Source organism: Chlamydotis macqueenii, chromosome 3, assembly GCF_036417535.1.
Source record: "Chlamydotis macqueenii isolate bChlMac1 chromosome 3, bChlMac1.mat, whole genome shotgun sequence".
Lineage (NCBI taxonomy): Eukaryota > Metazoa > Chordata > Aves > Otidiformes > Otididae > Chlamydotis > Chlamydotis macqueenii.
The window spans coordinates 74071684-74088104 of record NC_141558.1 but is presented as its reverse complement, the minus strand read 5'-3'; the positions used below and the strand labels follow the sequence as shown (position 1 = coordinate 74088104).

Sequence of the window (16421 nt, the reverse complement as noted above, 5' to 3'; positions counted from 1 at the left end):
GTGTCTGCTCAGTTTACCTGTAAATGTCCATGAATGTTCAGTTATGGTTGAAAATACATCTCTGCAATGGAACAGTGATGTTAATCCAAGATCGTGTATGAACTTAGCCATGAAACAAAACCCTTTGCCTTTTCGAAAGGTTCAGTGGAAAAAATATAGGTCATGCTGTAAGACGGTAGATTAAGTACCTAGGATAGCTTCCCACTTTACAGGCTGTGTTTTTCCACAGCTAATTTGGCCTAGATTGTACTGGTTTTCAGCGCTTCACGTAACCAGAGATGTATCAATGTTCCACAAAACACAAAGAGCATTTCAAGAGGACAGAGGTTACAGATTTTAGTTCAACTCTTCCATGAAACACAGCACCCTGAAGTGCCAATTTAGTGTTTCTATATATAGACAGTTTGCAAATGGTATTATTTCCAGTAACTGCTAGCAGTGTGAAATTGCCCTGATTCCCAAACCCTGGTGACCTCCACCCTTCTTTTGCCTTGTTGGAAGATGAGCTGGAAACCACCTCACGCACTCCGTAGGAAACACCAACTGCTTCAGCGAGGGCATGATTTGAGTGCACAAGGTATAGCTGCACCCAAACACCTCATTTGGCTTTCCAGATCTGTTCCTGGCAGGAATGAGATGGGAAGACCTGAGACAGAGACTTTTTCAGAACTGCTGGTTTTATTGGCAGGGCCTACTTAGTGTGGAAATCAGTGAGACGTCGCATATTGAATCCTCAGTGCCTGTGTTTTGGGTCCCGCAACAGCTGCCTTGTTATGTACCTGTTACATATAAGTTACTCCTTGGGTAAGAGTGGGATAAGAACATTTGGATCTGAAATGCAGCTTGACTTTCACGTGGCAGTGATCAGCATGGCATTTTATCAGCACAGTTTTAACTTGAGAAATGCAAAAGACAGTTAAATCCCATGTTGCGCAGCTCCGGGAGGGGATAGGGATATCTCGGATCTTCAGAGGGCTTACATGTTCGATTGTAATTTCTTGGCAGCATTTCTAGGGGATGTTTGGGATGAGTGGGGTGTGAGCAGTTAAGACTACCACATGTTCTGCCCATTTGGGGTGGGATGTTTTTTTGCTTGCTTTCTTTCTTCAAGGTATACAGACACTTCCAAATGAAGTAGATCCCTTTTCATGCAGTCCAATTTAAAACACTAACATTTATATAGGTCAATGAAAGGACTATAAACATTCACTCCTGCTTCTGTGGATGAAAAATAATGCTTGAGAACCAAGGGGTGTCATTAATGCCATACAGTTATGATGATGCTAAAATTCCATGGGCTGTTAGACATGAGACTTCTGATACCCTAAGAGGTACCTTGGACCTCTTAATCTCAGAACATGTTGTGGTTCCCCTGCTGCCACACAAATGGAGAGAGTAAATCTCAATTGAGAGATGTACTCTCAGAGGGTTTGATAGCTGATCTCGAAAATGAAACAATCGTGTGAGGTACAAACCCAGCCTGTGGGGAAAGGCCCCGCCTGAGAAGACAGATTATCTTTCACTATCTTTGCACGTCTCATTTAGAGGCAAAGTATACATTCAGCAATGGATCTATAAATAGAAAACCTAGATGTACATGCTTCTCAAAGCCCCAGAAAAATATTTTATGCATTTTTTTTTCTTTAAAATTTTTCAAGGTAGCTTGAGGTTAACAAGATTAAAGATCCCATTTAACAGCTGCTTACATATTATTGGTGCTTTTATTTCTTGATGTTGCTACTTAATCAGTATCAAGCAATTCCTTCGTCCCTCAAACTATCTAAGCAAGTAGTACATTAAAATCTACACCAATGTATCAAAGCGTGCAAAATTTAACTCCTATACCTTGCTGCTTTAGGCTCCCACCTCAACCTTCTGGAGATTTAAGTTAAATTAAATTAAAAGCCTGACAATGGTAGCAGGCGCAGTGACACCTTTCATATAAAACAGGGGAAGAGATAGAGCACTTTTCTGGTAGCAACAGACCTGCGACTTGGCTCATGTCTTCCATCCTTCTGAGGACTGGCCAAGCTCTCCGTTGCACAGCTTTCTGGCCAGAACTGTGACAATGGTGAAACAAGGTCCCTGGGGCAGATAACTAACTACACTTAGGTGCAGGATTTACTTGCCAAAAGTTAAGGGCACATCTTGGGGGAGACACAGGTTCAAGGCTCTGTTGCTCAGTAAGAAAAATCTGCAGTGAAGGATTAATTTGTCCCCTTATTATATCTGCTTATGTGAAATATTTGTATATGCCATGAAGATGATCAGATGGTCCTCTCCTACAAGGACAGGCTGAGAGAGTTGGGGCTGTTCAGCCTGGAGAAGAGAAGGCTCTGGGGAGACCTTATAGTGGCCTTCCAGTACCTCAAGGGGGCTACAGGAAAGATGGAGAAAAACTCTTCAGCAGGGCCTGTTGTGATAAGACATGGGGTACTGATTTTAAAATAAAGGGAGGTAGATTTAGACTACATATAAGGAAAAAAATTCTACAATGGTGATGATGGAACACTGGAATGGGTTGCCCAGAGAGGTGGTGGATGCCCCATGCCGGGAAACATGGACAGGTTGGACGGGGCTCTGAGCAACCTGATCTGGTTGCAGGGGAGCTGGACTAGGTGACTTTAAAGGTCTCTTCCAACCCAAACCATTCTAAATGTTGATAAATACACCAACTAGTTTAATATATGATACCAATCCTTCCTATACAATTTTGCTTTTCTTGATCTGCCCGAGCTACAAGGACACTGCTTAGGAGGTGTGACCCCTGAACCGCAGCCCACCCAGCTGCAGAGCCACACGGCTGTCAGCCGCCCCCTGCCTCTGGGCGAAAAACTTGGCCTTTACGTGAAGGCTGTGCAGTACTTTCCCCTTGGAAAGTTTTCGGAGCCGAGACCGGGACGCGACGCTCCTGCCCCCCCAGCCCTCGTCAGCCTGTCCCGGGCCGCTTTCCCTCAGGGCGGCGAGGGCCGGGTCGCCTCTTCCCGCCGCCGTCCCGCCCCGGGGAGGGGGCAGCGGCCGCCTCCGGCCCCACCTGTGGCGCAGCGGCGGCGGAGGAATTGCCCGGCGGCACCATGACGGTGGGAGCGCGGCTGGGCGCCAAGGCGAGGAGCAGGTACTCCCGCCGCGGGCCCGGCGACGACCAGGTCTCCATCCTGCCCGGTGAGGAGGAGGAAGAGGCGGCGGCGACCCCGCAGCCGGCGGGGCTGGAGGAGGCGGCGGAGGGGGCTGCCGGCAGGAAGGTGCGCTTCGCCCTCCTGCCCGACTCCTACGAGCCCCTGCGCCCGCCGCGGGCCGGCGGCAAGCGGGTTTTCGGGAAGCGGCTGAAGAAGTACGGAAAGGTGAGGGCAGGGCCTCCCCCGCACCCCAGGACCGGCCGCCGCCCCCCGGCGCAGCGGGGAGGGCGGGCGGCGGGGTCTCGGCAGCGGCTTCTTCGAGGGGCTCCTGGGGCGTTTGAGGCGCCGGTGCTTGGGTCCGAGGAGCGGGGCGAGCCGGCTGGCGTGCTGGAGCCCTTGCTCGGGAGGAGGCGGTCCGGCTGGGGAAGGCACGGCAGCGACCCTCGCCCGGATCTGAGAGCAGGAGGTCGGCCGGTCCGGAGCCAAAGCGGCGCTAAGCCGATCCGTGTGACGGGTACTCGGCCTTTCTTCGGTCTGCCTTTCCCTCGGCGTCCTCGTTTTGACACCATTTCTTAAAAATTCCAGTTAATTGTCCAGCCTTTTTTTTTTTTTTCTTCTTCTTCTACCTGAGTGACCCCAAAGAACGGGTACTGACACCCCTTCCGTACACTCCTCTGCCAGTTTACTTTCTAGGCGTCCCCTGAAAATCACTGGTATGAGTTAACGAAAAAATACAACGTTCTTCATTGTGTAACTGCTGTTTTGGCTCAAAATTGTTCTTTTGGTCTTCCTGTGTGGAAATTCCCGACTCCTGCAGACCGGCGATTATTTTTTCCCCCCTGGAGGGCGGATGCCTTTAATTACGAAAGTGCTATTTGGAAGAATTTGATTGTTTCTCTGTTGTTCATGTCGCTTAAATACAGCTTAGATATGTCTTGTATATTTGTAGCAAAACATAGTTTTCTGTTAGCAGGAAAAACCTGTCTGGAATCTTTTTCCTACCAAAGAGGTAAAAGATGTCAGTATGAGACCTGACTTTCTACTGCATTCTTTGAAGTTTTTGTTAAAGATATGCTTGCTATGTCTGACATCCAGAAAATGCCAGTTAGCTTGGGAAAGTTACTTAATTTTGAAATTCACAGAATTTACCGATGAGAGGATAGTCATGAGCTGCCTCACAAATACTACTGTTTCATAAAGAGATTAATAAAATATTTCATTCTTTCGTGATGGATTTGATGATTTCAAGTTTCTAACAGAGCGATTTCCAAATCACAGTAAACATGCGTAACGTGAAGCAGTCTCAAGTCCAAAGAGCTTCCAACGTAGGCTTGATTTATACAGAGCAGCTTTGCGAGCGTGGTTACGCCGCAGCAGTTCACTGGTATAAGGGCGCTTACAATAGCATTTAGGGCACCGGGTGCTTCTTGAACACTGCATATTCCATTTTCTGTTGGTCAGACAGAAGGTTTGCCAGTTTAGCTTTGGCAGTAAAGACCAACTCGTGAAGGCGCTGGTGAGGTCCGGGTAGGTAAGTTGTATACAGTGCAGGAAGGAGGAAAGAAGTCGCCAGTGCGAGATAGTAGGACAGGGGCAGATGTGGGAAGGGAGGGCTCTGCATCTCCTCCATCCCCAGGCTCTACCCCTGCCTTTTTATTTTACCATCTGAACTCCCTCCGAGTAAGTTTTCATAGGAGCAAATACAGCAAAATTCAGCTGTGCAGTGGCATCATGACAGCTGAAGGTCTTCATCTGCTAGTACCACTGTAATCCAGCTCTAAGAAATCCTAGGAATAAAATAGAGATTGACTGGATTTCATCAATTTCATTAGATTTAAAAATGTATGCTCTGTTTCAGTGTTTTCCGTATTACAAGACACGATTTTGATCTAGTACCACACAACCATAAAGTGTTACTAAAAGGTAATTCTGATATTCCTCCCAGACTGACTGCAGTGTATGCGTTCCCCAGTCGTGACCAGCCATATAAGCAAAAACTATCAAGAGTGAAATTAAAATTAGATTAAGTTTTTAGTTTAAATAACCTGTAGCAGGTTATCTCTAATGCAGTACACAGATGAGTTATTAAATTTGTACAGACATGAAAGTGGGTCAAAACATTCTTATTTTGACCAAAAAAAAAAAATTGTTTTGACAAAAAGCAATGAAATTTCCATAAAAGTGTTCTCGGTGATTTACTGCCTTCTTGTTCAGCACCAGTTTTACAGCTTACGTGCTTTTAAGACTTACTTAGAACACTTAGTTACTTAGAATACTTAGAACATGTGTGTGTGGGAAACACGTGCCTCCGCAAACTAGCTGTGAATTTAAACTAATTTTATCCCCTTCTCCCGTCTCTCTCCGCAGAATGTCGGCAAAGCTCTGCAGAAGGGATGCCGCTACTTGGTGGTCGGCCTGCAAGGATTAGCGACGGCCTATTCTGCTCCCTTTGGGGTGGCAGCTCAGGTGGCATCCTTCGTCCGCTAAGCGCAGCTCCACGCACCCCACTGGGGAGGATGTGAGGCCATTGCTGCTTTCTTAAGATTAAATCTGAGACTCGCATCTGAGAAACCCTCTGGGACAAACAGTCCCAGCCCCGAGCACCTCTGCCAGCCCCTTCCCCTGGACTGAGTGCTCTTCTCTGCAAAAACTTCCAGCGCTTTATAAAATCAGATGGAGTTGAAGAAATGCAAAGACGAGGAAATAATCTTGGATTAATTGAGCTGAAGTTTGTTCTCTGACATGAGTTGGTTTTCTGAAGCTTTGGGCTATGTGTGGAACGGAGCCAAGGACGGATGGAAAAGCAAGTAGGTGAGGGAGAGAGAAATGAAGAATGAAGGGAAGTAGAGGATGAGGAGGCCGCTGGGGAGGTGGAGATCTGAGTCTGGCTACTGAGAGGAATTCTCAAAGCAGTGGAGGAAACAGATAACGAGGGATCAGGAAAAGGTAGTCTTTGGCTTTCTGGTGTCCTTTCTCCCCCTGGGGCCCCCAACAGGATGAAGATTGTGAGTATACTTAAAATATACTCAGATATAAATGGACTGTGGTCTGAGACATGGTGAGCTTTGCTGCATCACTATTGTTCATCTCAAACACTGGAAATCATGGGTCTTTAAATCTTGAGACTGATGTAAAAATCCAGAAAGAAAATGAAGTGTGTTTGTCTTCTGATTTTGGGGCATTAAATGTTCACTGTGATTAATATTTTAAGCTTTTCCTCTGCTCCTGTGAAACCTGCATATACTTCTCTTACTGAGAACAGAGTTTATATCTCACGTACTTGATTCTGGAAGCTGGGGCTGTAAGAACACCCAGTTCTGTGTTGTCCACCAGAAAAGAAAATGGATTACCAGCTGCATCTGAAAAAAACTACATACAGCATTTGGTATACGACTGTACAACCATTTTGTATCAGAACAGGCCAGATAACCTGCCAGCTCTGTCTTGATTTCCGTATGTGGAAGTTGTAGCTAGAGAATGCGAACATCAGATGGCTCAGCTCAGTGGTGTGGATGGAACGGCTTCCACGTCACACCTCCAGGGATGTAAGTCTTGGACTGATGACACAGGAACATGGCCCTTCAAAATTCTGTGGGTTTTGGCTTTGTTTATTTTTTTTCTATCAGTCTTTTGTGGTAGCAGTAAAGGATTTCCCTGCTAGCACTCTTTCTGTATTATAAATCTTTCTAGTTTTGATAGTGTTTTTGTAATTGAGGAGTTGACTTACGTTCTGGAAAAAAATGCTGTTCGTTTGCCTTCTTTGCCTTTTTTTTTGAATGAAGGGGTTTGCATGTCTTAGCAAACCAGACTGTATTTCTTCTAAATGTAGCGAATGAAACAAAGGCGGATTTTTTTTAATACTCTTTTCTAATTGAACTGTAAATAAAAGTAACGTGACCCATGCTATATGTTTACCTACACACATAAGTAAGCGCACAAAGGAGGAGTTTCTCAGCGGTGGCCCAAGCAGGGAGGGGAGGCTGCAGTGTAAACTTCCCCGTGTTGTTCTGCCCGTGGCCTCGGAGCTCTTCTAGAAGGACATGGTTGTAGCCCAGACTGCATGGAAATGTTCAGGAAAGGCAGGGTGTGGAGGTGAGGCTGTAGGGATCTAAGGCTGCACGAGTTGGGGTAGGAATAGCTCCAAAGGGATTTCACTCGTTGGTTTCATGCCTTCAGTTGTTTCTCTTGAGCTTTCTTGTGGGGACAGACCTGTCCCTCCGATCTGCCCCATCAGCATGCCAGAGGGTATTGGTAACTGCTGTGTCTTCTGCAGTGAGAACAGGGCTGTCCTAATACCCACATGCCATACCAGCTTGCATGTTTTGGGATTAACTTCAAATTTTGTTACAGCACTCTACGTTTTGCAGCATGAATCACTAGAGTTTGTTTGTTTTGTTTGTTTTTTTTTTTCATGACTAGAGCAATACAGGGCAGATTTTTGTCTCCATTTTTCTGTGTGAAGTGAGCGTCCAACTATGTGTCTGTCTATCCTCTGAATAGCAAGGCTGCTCCCCCATTGCAACACTCAAGGTCCAACCCATTCAGTGCAGGGACTTTCCACACAGGTAAACATGAACTTTAGCTTGTGGAACCGCTCAGCACAGTGGCTGCCACTGACTTTTGCCTGCTGACCTAAGGTCTCTGCTTGCCTGGTGCAACTTTAAGGGAATAACCTGATTGCCATCCATACGGAACAAGAATGATATGTAAATGCTGTTTCTGTATGAGCCCGAGAAAAGAAAAGCTTGATGCATGTTGGTGAGTCACCTTCTGCTGAGCAGTGTTTCTAAAATAGACCAAAAACAAAAAAAGAAAGAGAAAGAAAAAGCAAGCAAGTAACCTATGCTGTTGCTATAAAACACCTGGTGATTCATGCCAGGCAATTTTCCTTCCTCGGAATAAACTGATAGTTCTCACTGAGGTTACTGATTAGTGCTGCTTCTCAGTTCTCCTTGAGCAGTGATTCACTCCTCAGCTGGTGAAGCCAGTTTTGAGGCCAAGCCTTGGCATGAGGGTTTGCTACTCTCTTCACCAGCCCAGCAGACACAGCAGTGTCTAGAAAATCTGAAGGTGGGGGGTGAGGTTCATTTTCAGCGGGGGGGTAGCAGAGGGCTGTAGTTCTTGTCAATCATGGCAGCATCACCGCTGTGCCAGGTCTATGATGCAACAGGTGGGACAGGGCAGATCCTGCACCACGGTTGCTAAATGTTGTCTTGTGGCAGGAGAGACAAGAAACAGTCCCTGACTCACTCAGCATTGAGTGGCAGTTTGTCTGCTCAGCAGACAAGAAATGCCAACCTCCATCTGAAGCCAAGCTGTTGCGTTGCAAGTCTGCGAGTGACTCAGAGGAGAGCAAGACATCAGCGGCGGTGAGGCGGCTGAGCCCTCAGGGACAGCCCTGACAGTGTGCCAAGACAGGAGGGCAGTCCGGGATTAACTCGGCTTCTGCACGGGATTTGTGTGCTCTTGGCAAGGCTGGCCGTGGAGGAGCCACGCCAGCCAGGAGAACTTTCAACCCATGGGCACAGGCAGGCTCCTTTATTAAAATGGCCTTGTCTGCAGCTTATCTCCTGGTTCCTTTGAGGAACAAACCAGACATTTGTCCCTCTTATAGACAAAGGTGGGATGTGGTGGATACTATGGTACAGCAAGTACACAAGAAAGATTTGATTTGATGTTCGAGCTGGATGAAATGTTTTCCTCCCCTCAGGCACTTGCTTGGCACCTCTGCCCATCATTTCACCTCACAGGTTTTTATTTTCAGTGGTGTGCTGCTGCGCTACCTGTTCCCTTCAGATGTCGACCTGCCGTTCACCACGTTTTATAACAAACAGCAGGATAAATAAGTTCAGGAAGCTGAAAACTCTCAAGAGCGGCAAGAAATAGTCAATTCATCCAAGCTTCTCTCAGGAATGAACTCCACTAACCGGACAGCCTGGCAAGTAATTTCCAAATTAAATCCTTGGCTGTTCCTAGTGCCTGCTCAATGAGTCACCAAGCAAAATAAAGCTTATTTCTGCTGGTTTTGCCAGAGCATTTAATTACCACTCTGGCTTACCGTAGGCTCTGAGGAAATGGCAAGGGACAGCTATTGTCCTTTGTCCTGCAACATAGCAGCAAGGAAGCAGTCTCACACAGCTTGCTTTTGAAGTGCTGTAACTGAGGAGAGCCGTACCACACCACACCACGTCATTGCAGGCGCTTCCAGGGCTTTGCCAGACCCAGGCCATGGTTCACTTCAGGGATGAACGACCTTTCTGTCCTCTGCCTGCCTGCAAGACTGGCAAGGGGACAGGTTTTGTGTTGGGTTGCCATAAAACCAGTTGTCTCTTTTTCTGTGTCCTGAGTCTCTTATTAGCTAGACACTGGCTTCTTCTGAGAAAAAAACTGGTCCCAAAATGTGAACCCGGTTGCTGCAGTTACCTGTACAGAGTGTACTTTGGAAATCCTTTTTCTTCAAGGAGCAGTAGAGAGCCTAAAGAGCTTGTAGATGAATGGAGATAATTGAATTAAAAGAAAGCAAAGGAATAAAATTCTCCCCTTCCTTCTCCTTGTAGGAGGTAGTATCAGTCTGCCGGGCCATTTCTGGGGCAAAGGCTAGGCTGAGCTCGGAGGGGGTGGTGCTCCTTCCTGAATCCTGCGTTACCAAACGAGGAGAGGCTCACAGTTCTGGGCTTGTTCAGCTGGAGGAGGGAAGAGTTCGGAGGGACTCAATAGCAGCTTTTCAATACCTAAGGAGTTGGCAACAAGATGGAGTCAGGCTGCTGAGATCCACAGCCAGACAGCAGGGGGCAAAGGTTATAAATTGAAACTGGGGAGTTTCCAGCCAGGGAAAAAAAAGTCACTGGTATGATAATTAAGCATGAGAAGAGGTTGCCTCAGGAGGCTGGGGAGTCTCTGTCCCTGGAGGCTTTCAGGGCATGACGGCGCAAAGCGCAGAGCAACCTGCTGGGAATTCGGCCTTGACCCTGCTGTGCGCAGGAGGCTGGAGCAAGGACTTCATGGGTGACTCTCTGAGGCTGTGAGTGGGATCCTGCCATCAGAAGCAGAAAGCTTGTATTTACCCACTGTACGGAGAGGTAAAAGACAGATACCCTCACCCTTGCTGAGAGGAACGCTTTGCTTTTGGTAACCGGGAGCGACGTGCGCAGATGGCAGCGCAGGCTGCCTGAGGAGCAGCCCGGCCCCGGCGAAGCGTCCGCTGCACGGCACGGTGCCGGCGGAAAGGCGACTGTCCTTTAGTGCCATCTCCTGGGAAAAAATCAGATTTCCAGCCTTGGCAGCCGGACTCGTTGTTCTGTCACTTCCTGCCCTCCCCTGGGCTGGCCTGCGGCTTTGTCCGGACCCTTCTTCGGGCGGCTGGATCTCCACATACCCGTGTTTGCTGCCCAGGTGAATCCTCAGCCTCCTGGTTGCAAGCGCCTCAAATTTGAAGTCATAGGAGCGTTGTTCATGTTTTTGGGGTTTTTTTTTTTGTTTGTTTGTTTTTCTCTCCCTTCAACACCTAAAAATGCATTACACTTTGCCCCGAGGTTCTTGCCATGCCTTAAAAACATTCATTATGAAGGCTTCGCTGGAGGAAAGGGGACAAACCACGACCACTTCTTGTTTTTGAGTCTCATCCTCTGCTGGAGAGATCACAACTGCTTAAGACAGGACATGTAATTTCAAACGCAGGAGGAACAGAGCTCAGCAGACTGGAAGGACTCCCCACCCCTGGAGCTGCCTTGGACCCCAGCTCCAGCACACAATCTGTACTTGCTTCCTGATGCTTTCTGTATTCCCCTTTTCCTGCTGCCCAAAAAGCAAGTTTTGCTCCTTCCTTTCCTGGCGCTCTAAGCTAACCTCAGACTGCTGTTTCAGCTGTGCCTGAATTAGAGTGTGAGACTTTCCTGACTCTGGTGAGTCCCACCCATGACGGCTGCTAAGCCATAGCTGCAGAAGCGCGTTAGTCCCTGTGCTGCAGAATGAACGCGCTGTCTCCCAGTAAAGCCTCTCCTTGGGTGCTTGCCTGCTCTCCCAGGTGACACACAGGTCCTGCCCTGACTATTCAGATTCCTAAAGCTGCCTGACTGATCCTACACGCACCTGGACAATTGCAATTATGGAATATGGGGAGAACTTGTAATGTCATTAGCCTGCATACTTGGCCATGTCATCCCCTCATCCCTGCCTTTTGCTGAATTATCCCTGCAAAAATAACTGGCATATCCCTGGTGTGGGCATTTGACCCTATTCCCTCACTGAGACAAGCCCAGCCTATGTTTAACTCGATCCTCACACCCTGTCACCTAATCTAGGACAGCATTTTGCTGTCTTTGTCACTGGATATTTTTTTTTTAATGTCCATCCAAATCACCCCCTCCGTGCAGTATTTTATGCCTTTCCAAAGTACAGCACTGTGCACATATTGAAGATCTACAAGATCCCCAGTCACGTGGCCTTTTTTAGTGGAAAGAAGTAAAATTATTCAACTCTTTCCTCGTCATTCATCTTAGATCTCTGATTGAGCCACTGCTACAAGAGGGTCTATGCCTCTGGCAGAAATTATCTCCAATTACCCACTGTATCTGAAGGCAAGTACATTATGACTTTTTCCATAAAATTTGTTCCACCTGAAAATTTGTCATGTAGATGCTTCTGAGCTGACATCATGCTTTTTCAAGATAACACCAGCATCACCCGCTTTCATGACCAAGCGAGCCTGGCCCCGGTTTGCTGTGGGATTGACACTGCAAATCCTTCATCTGATCAGACACATTTTAAGGACTCAGAGGCAAGAACCTGGTGCAGAGAATTTCAGCACAACTGCACTGAAGTTTGATGAAGTTATAAGCAATTGAAAACAGGGTCATTTCCTTTTAAGTGCAAGTTTACCGTGCCCACTCTGGTTACAGCAAATTCAATCCTGTTGCACAAGAGGCTGTGGATTGTAACAAAAGCAGTACCTTCATTTTGTCTGAATGGCTCTATTCACATCGCTTTATAGCAGGAGGAGACGGTGGCTCCTAAGTAAGCACAGGTGTGCCTGGGATGGAGGATTACACAAACCTCCTGGTCAAGCTATTTACTGGAAGGCTTTTTGAGAGGCGTCTGGTATGTGGGTGAAGTTGGCTTTTCTCAGAGGCTGCAGTCCTCGACCTGAAACGTGAAGCCACAACCATGCTCTCTGCAGCTCTTTCTAATTTTATGTTCCTTGTATCACAGCAGGAGAGGAGAGATTATGCAGATGCTGCCGCCTTCTGTTATTCCTCTTCAAGCTCCTTCACACCGTAGTCTTCAAGAGTCAGGGCTGAAAGTAGCAGCTGCTTTTCAGGGCTGGTCTGAACAAAATCTCCTTAGGCTCCAGGCTGGTAGATTTAGGGAATGGAAGTTTAAGGTCCTTCTTGGATTTAGAAATAATTTTGTCCTTACGTTAGTATGCAAGCACTAGCAAAGGCTGGTATTTCTGAATTTAGGTAACAAAGCCATCAAACAGAGATATACTGTTTTTGTACACCATTGTGCTGCCCGTAATGGGTAACTAAGGAGGATCTGTAGCTATTCACAACACCATTACGCTATATAGGTCCAGGCTTCTCCAAATTCTCATGCTCCTACAGTGTATATATATATATATACACTCCAGACCTGATTTTTTTTTCTGACACCCTGAAAAAGGGAGCAAGCAGTAAATCATCGAAAATTATTTTCTCTTATTCCAAACACTGTCATTTTGATGCCTCTTAGACTAAAGTCTGGGGGCAAAAGCTTTCTGCATTTTGTGATCTGCACAGTGGAGAGTGCTACCAGTGGTCAGGAAATCACAGAAAACAGTTACTTATTTTTGCTTTAAGCTTGTAAAAATAAGCAACAATGTTCATTAGGAATGCCTTTGCTTTTTGAAAAACCTGTGGCCAGCATAAATATTAACTTTTTTTTTTCATTCATTTATTTCATTTGATGCATTGCTTTTATTGTTAAATTTGAAAACCAGTTTGCGTTTTTGTGTCTTTTTCCCTTTAGTACTTACGTTAATTTGTTTTGATTCATGCTTGTAAGCACTGCTTATCAAACAGTGCTTACTAATTAGACGGTCATTGCAGCTTTGTGGAACAGTTGCTAATAGACTAGATGTCTGGTTCCCCTTCTAGCGTTTTTCTGCTCCTGTGGGTGTGGTTGCAGATTAAAGATCTCAGTGTGAATTCAATTAAGTTATGAACTATTAGCTCCATGTTAAATGAGAAGATTAACTGAGAGTACACAAGTGCTCTCAATCTGCTCAGCAGGGCTGGCTCTCCTCCTGTGTCTGTGGCAGCATCACCAAGTCATCACGAGTAATTATTTTTGACTCAGTGCATCAACAATTTGAAGGTGGTGGAGGAGGTCTGGTCAAATCAGACCAAGCAGTTTAGCAGCCATGATTTACTCGGCGCAATGAGGGGGTCCCAGAGGTATGGAGGATGAGTTGTCTCACCGTGAGTGAGTGGTCACAGCCTGCCTGTGCTGCAGCGGGATGGCACGTGGTGGATTCAGGTTTTCTGCCAGGCAGTTGCCACAGCTGCCAGGAGCAATGGAGCAAGGAAAGCCTGTGTGTGAGGAGATTGGCTCTGCTGGAGATACCCCTCGAGTCTTCCCTGCATCGGTCCCATCTCAAGTGCACCATTTCTGTCCCCTTTCAGACTGGTTGTTTAGGGTTACAAGTGGGAGCAGGAGGGGAAGGTTGTACTGGTGAATGGATCTGCAGCGCTCGGCACAACTGTGCATCCTCCCAGGTGTCCTGGGAGGCTTACAGGGACTTCTGTGATCTTGAGGCCAGTGTGACTGAGTAGGCTGGAAAGAAAGCAACCTTCAGCAGAGCCCCATGCCACAGATGCAAGACAGGTAACTTACCTCATAAAACCCCCTATTTTCTCAGTAAAGTAGCGTAAGAAGGTGTTTCAAATTATGTGGAAGGTGAGCAGGTGGCACACTATCTCTGCATGTGCCTCCCGTGCAGTCCAACAGCAGCACAAGGTTCTGCTGATCTATAGTTAATCTCCAGAACGAACTGGGCTTGTTCCAGGGGCGAATTCAAAATAAACAGTAAGTCTTGTTCATCCTTAGTGTTGTGGCCTACTTGTAGAAAGGTCTCAAAATCCATGACTGGCATTAGGGCATGATTGAAACAGTGAAGTGGTGAACAAGAGGGCAAAGAGATTGCCCTCCCTGTGTGAGGGATTTCAGTGATGGTCCATGTAGGGCCACTGTGGGGAATTACAAGCTGCACACAGCTGTGAGAACGCGACCTTGGAGAGGGAACCTAGGAGGGTTGCTATCTCGGAGAGGGGAGCTAGGAGGGTTGTTATTGAGCAGGGTGTTGCTGCTGTCCGGGAAACGCTGTTAGCCAGCAGGGCACGTACTTGGCAGCTTTGCTGCGTGCGCTGGCCACGCATGCACCAACACCTGGTCAGTACTCTGCCACTGAATCTGCTGAGGGTATAAACAGAGGTGGCTCGGAGCAGAGGGAGAGAGAAAGGACCCAAAACTCACTCTACGAACAACAGGGGACGCCCTGAAGGTGCTGCGCCTACCTCCCTTCTCTGCTCTGACCCCGCTGATCATCATCCTCCTGCTCGGTGGTGTCTGCAGCTTAGTCGGGTTGATGAGACTCTCACAAAGGGAAAACAATACGCTGGTAACTGCTTATGCTAGGGACTGTAACTGCTTATGCAAGGCTATAATAGAGCAATAAATACTGTTGTGCTTTTAAATATCACATGCTGGGTGAACTTTGTGCATAGGAATCCTACGAACCAGTTACATTCCCTCCTGCCCTTTCCCAAAGATAATGTTATCAGAGACCTTCACCCCAAAATCAGTCAGTAAAATGAGAATAACAGGGAGCAACTACCCAAGATGGCTGGCAGACCACTCAAGTACTACTGAGCATTCTGACGAGGAATGTTACTCCCTTCCTCATCGTGGCTGGTCAGGTAGACTGTCAGTAATGTCCCAGTGCTGCTGCCTGCCCAGCGCTCACCCACCTGAAAGAAGCAGGCAAAGACATGTGCAACAACAAAATCAGGTTTATTTCCCTTCACTGCTACAGGCATGACTGTGCCCCTGTGCCGAGGCAGAAGGTGTCTGTCTCACTATTTGCTTCGTGCTGTCATTCCCACAACCATATCATAGACCTTTTGGTTGAGGACTCCTCTCTGGACTCCCTCCTTGCCCATGAGGAAGATCAGATCTCTGGGGGTCTTGCCAATACAGATGGATCTCCTGTCACCGTGTTTGCTTCTGACATCCATCAGGTTGTCTTCATCCACCAGCAGGTTGTCACGAATCACACAGCACCTTTTGCCAGCCACAGTGATTCCTGTTAGCAGGAGCGTATTCCGATCCTGGCCTGCGATCGAGGCCACTTCCTGAGGTGAGATGGCTGTGAGGAGCCCTCCTGGGTTGGCCACCCACACGCACTTGTCACAGAGGCTCACAATAGCCACATCTTCAATGTTACTGTCCATCAGGATGTAGCTGATGTAGCACTTCCAGGAATCCATCATGGCTGGGTCATCCATATCTCTCAGAAATGCCCAACACCAAGCTTCCCTGTCTTCCACCTGCTGGAACTTTAATCTCAGCACAGTGATCCTAAAAGTTTCAATTTGTAAGTCCAACTTTCAGATCCATGCAAGCCTGAACGCGAGAGCTGGAGGAAATCAATGACCCAGGCTGTTACTTTGCAGAGGAGAGATGAGTGACTCACAGCTTTTTATGTAGCGTTAACAGTCTCCAGCCTGTTCTATGATGTTGTATTTGCCTCGCAGCCGAGTGTCCCACAGAGTGACTTCCCTGTGACCTGGGGGATAAGAGGGAAGCTCTTGGAGGGGGTCTCATGAGTTTGGTACCAGGCAGCTGGCGCAGGCAGACGTCCCAAGGCAGACAAACAGCACGGGACCTCCAGACCCCAACCTCTGGTGCCACCACTTGCTGCTCCCTACATCAGCTGTTCGCCTCCAGCCGCCCGGTTCCGCCTTCCCTTCTGTAAAGAGAAGTTCAGCCAAATGGCTGAATTTCACATGCTCTTGTGTTTCTACACAGTTCATACTTTTCCTGCGACATGGCTTTTAATAAAAGCCCAGATATGGAAAGAAACACATGTGCTGCCTGCATTTTGTCCAGCTGGACACTGACCACACGCTCACCCACGCTGAGGCCGCACTCTTTCTTCCACCAAAGGCCTTGGGCCCCGCGGGGATCTCGGCCTGGGGCATCGGGCAGGTGCCGGAAAAACCCACGTAGGGCGGCCCCTTAGGCGCTAGGCGCGGCGGGGCCGGAGGG

At 47.6% G+C, this 16421-nt stretch overlaps 2 protein-coding genes across 2 annotated transcripts; one reads left to right on the top strand and one right to left on the bottom strand.

Moving 5' to 3' along the window:
• The first annotated feature begins 3001 nt into the window (after positions 1-3001).
• Positions 3002-7020, top strand: C3H1orf115 (chromosome 3 C1orf115 homolog). The gene is made up of 2 exons (XM_086744745.1): positions 3002-3341; positions 5484-7020. The coding sequence occupies exons 1-2, from the start codon at positions 3075-3077 to the stop codon at positions 5601-5603; spliced, it is 387 nt and encodes a 128-aa protein (XP_086600871.1). The 5' UTR covers positions 3002-3074; the 3' UTR covers positions 5604-7020.
• Positions 7021-15145: 8125 nt separating this feature from the next.
• On the bottom strand, positions 15146-16281 carry PFN3 (profilin 3). The gene has a single exon (XM_010119442.2). It carries the CDS (start codon positions 15656-15658, stop codon positions 15230-15232), a length of 429 nt encoding a protein of 142 aa, XP_010117744.2. The 5' UTR covers positions 15659-16281; the 3' UTR covers positions 15146-15229.
• Between the last annotated feature and the right edge of the window lie 140 nt (positions 16282-16421).

Bases quoted from the DNA above. Each gene is read 5' to 3' on its own strand.
- C3H1orf115 (XM_086744745.1), top strand. From the start codon at position 3,075: ATGACGGTGGGAGCGCGGCTGGGCGCCAAGGCGAGGAGCAGGTACTCC. The intron at 3,342-5,483 runs GTGAGGGCAGGG...CTCTCTCCGCAG, and splicing joins GGCTGAAGAAGTACGGAAAG to AATGTCGGCAAAGCTCTGCA.
- PFN3 (XM_010119442.2), bottom strand. From the start codon at position 15,658: ATGGATGACCCAGCCATGATGGATTCCTGGAAGTGCTACATCAGCTAC.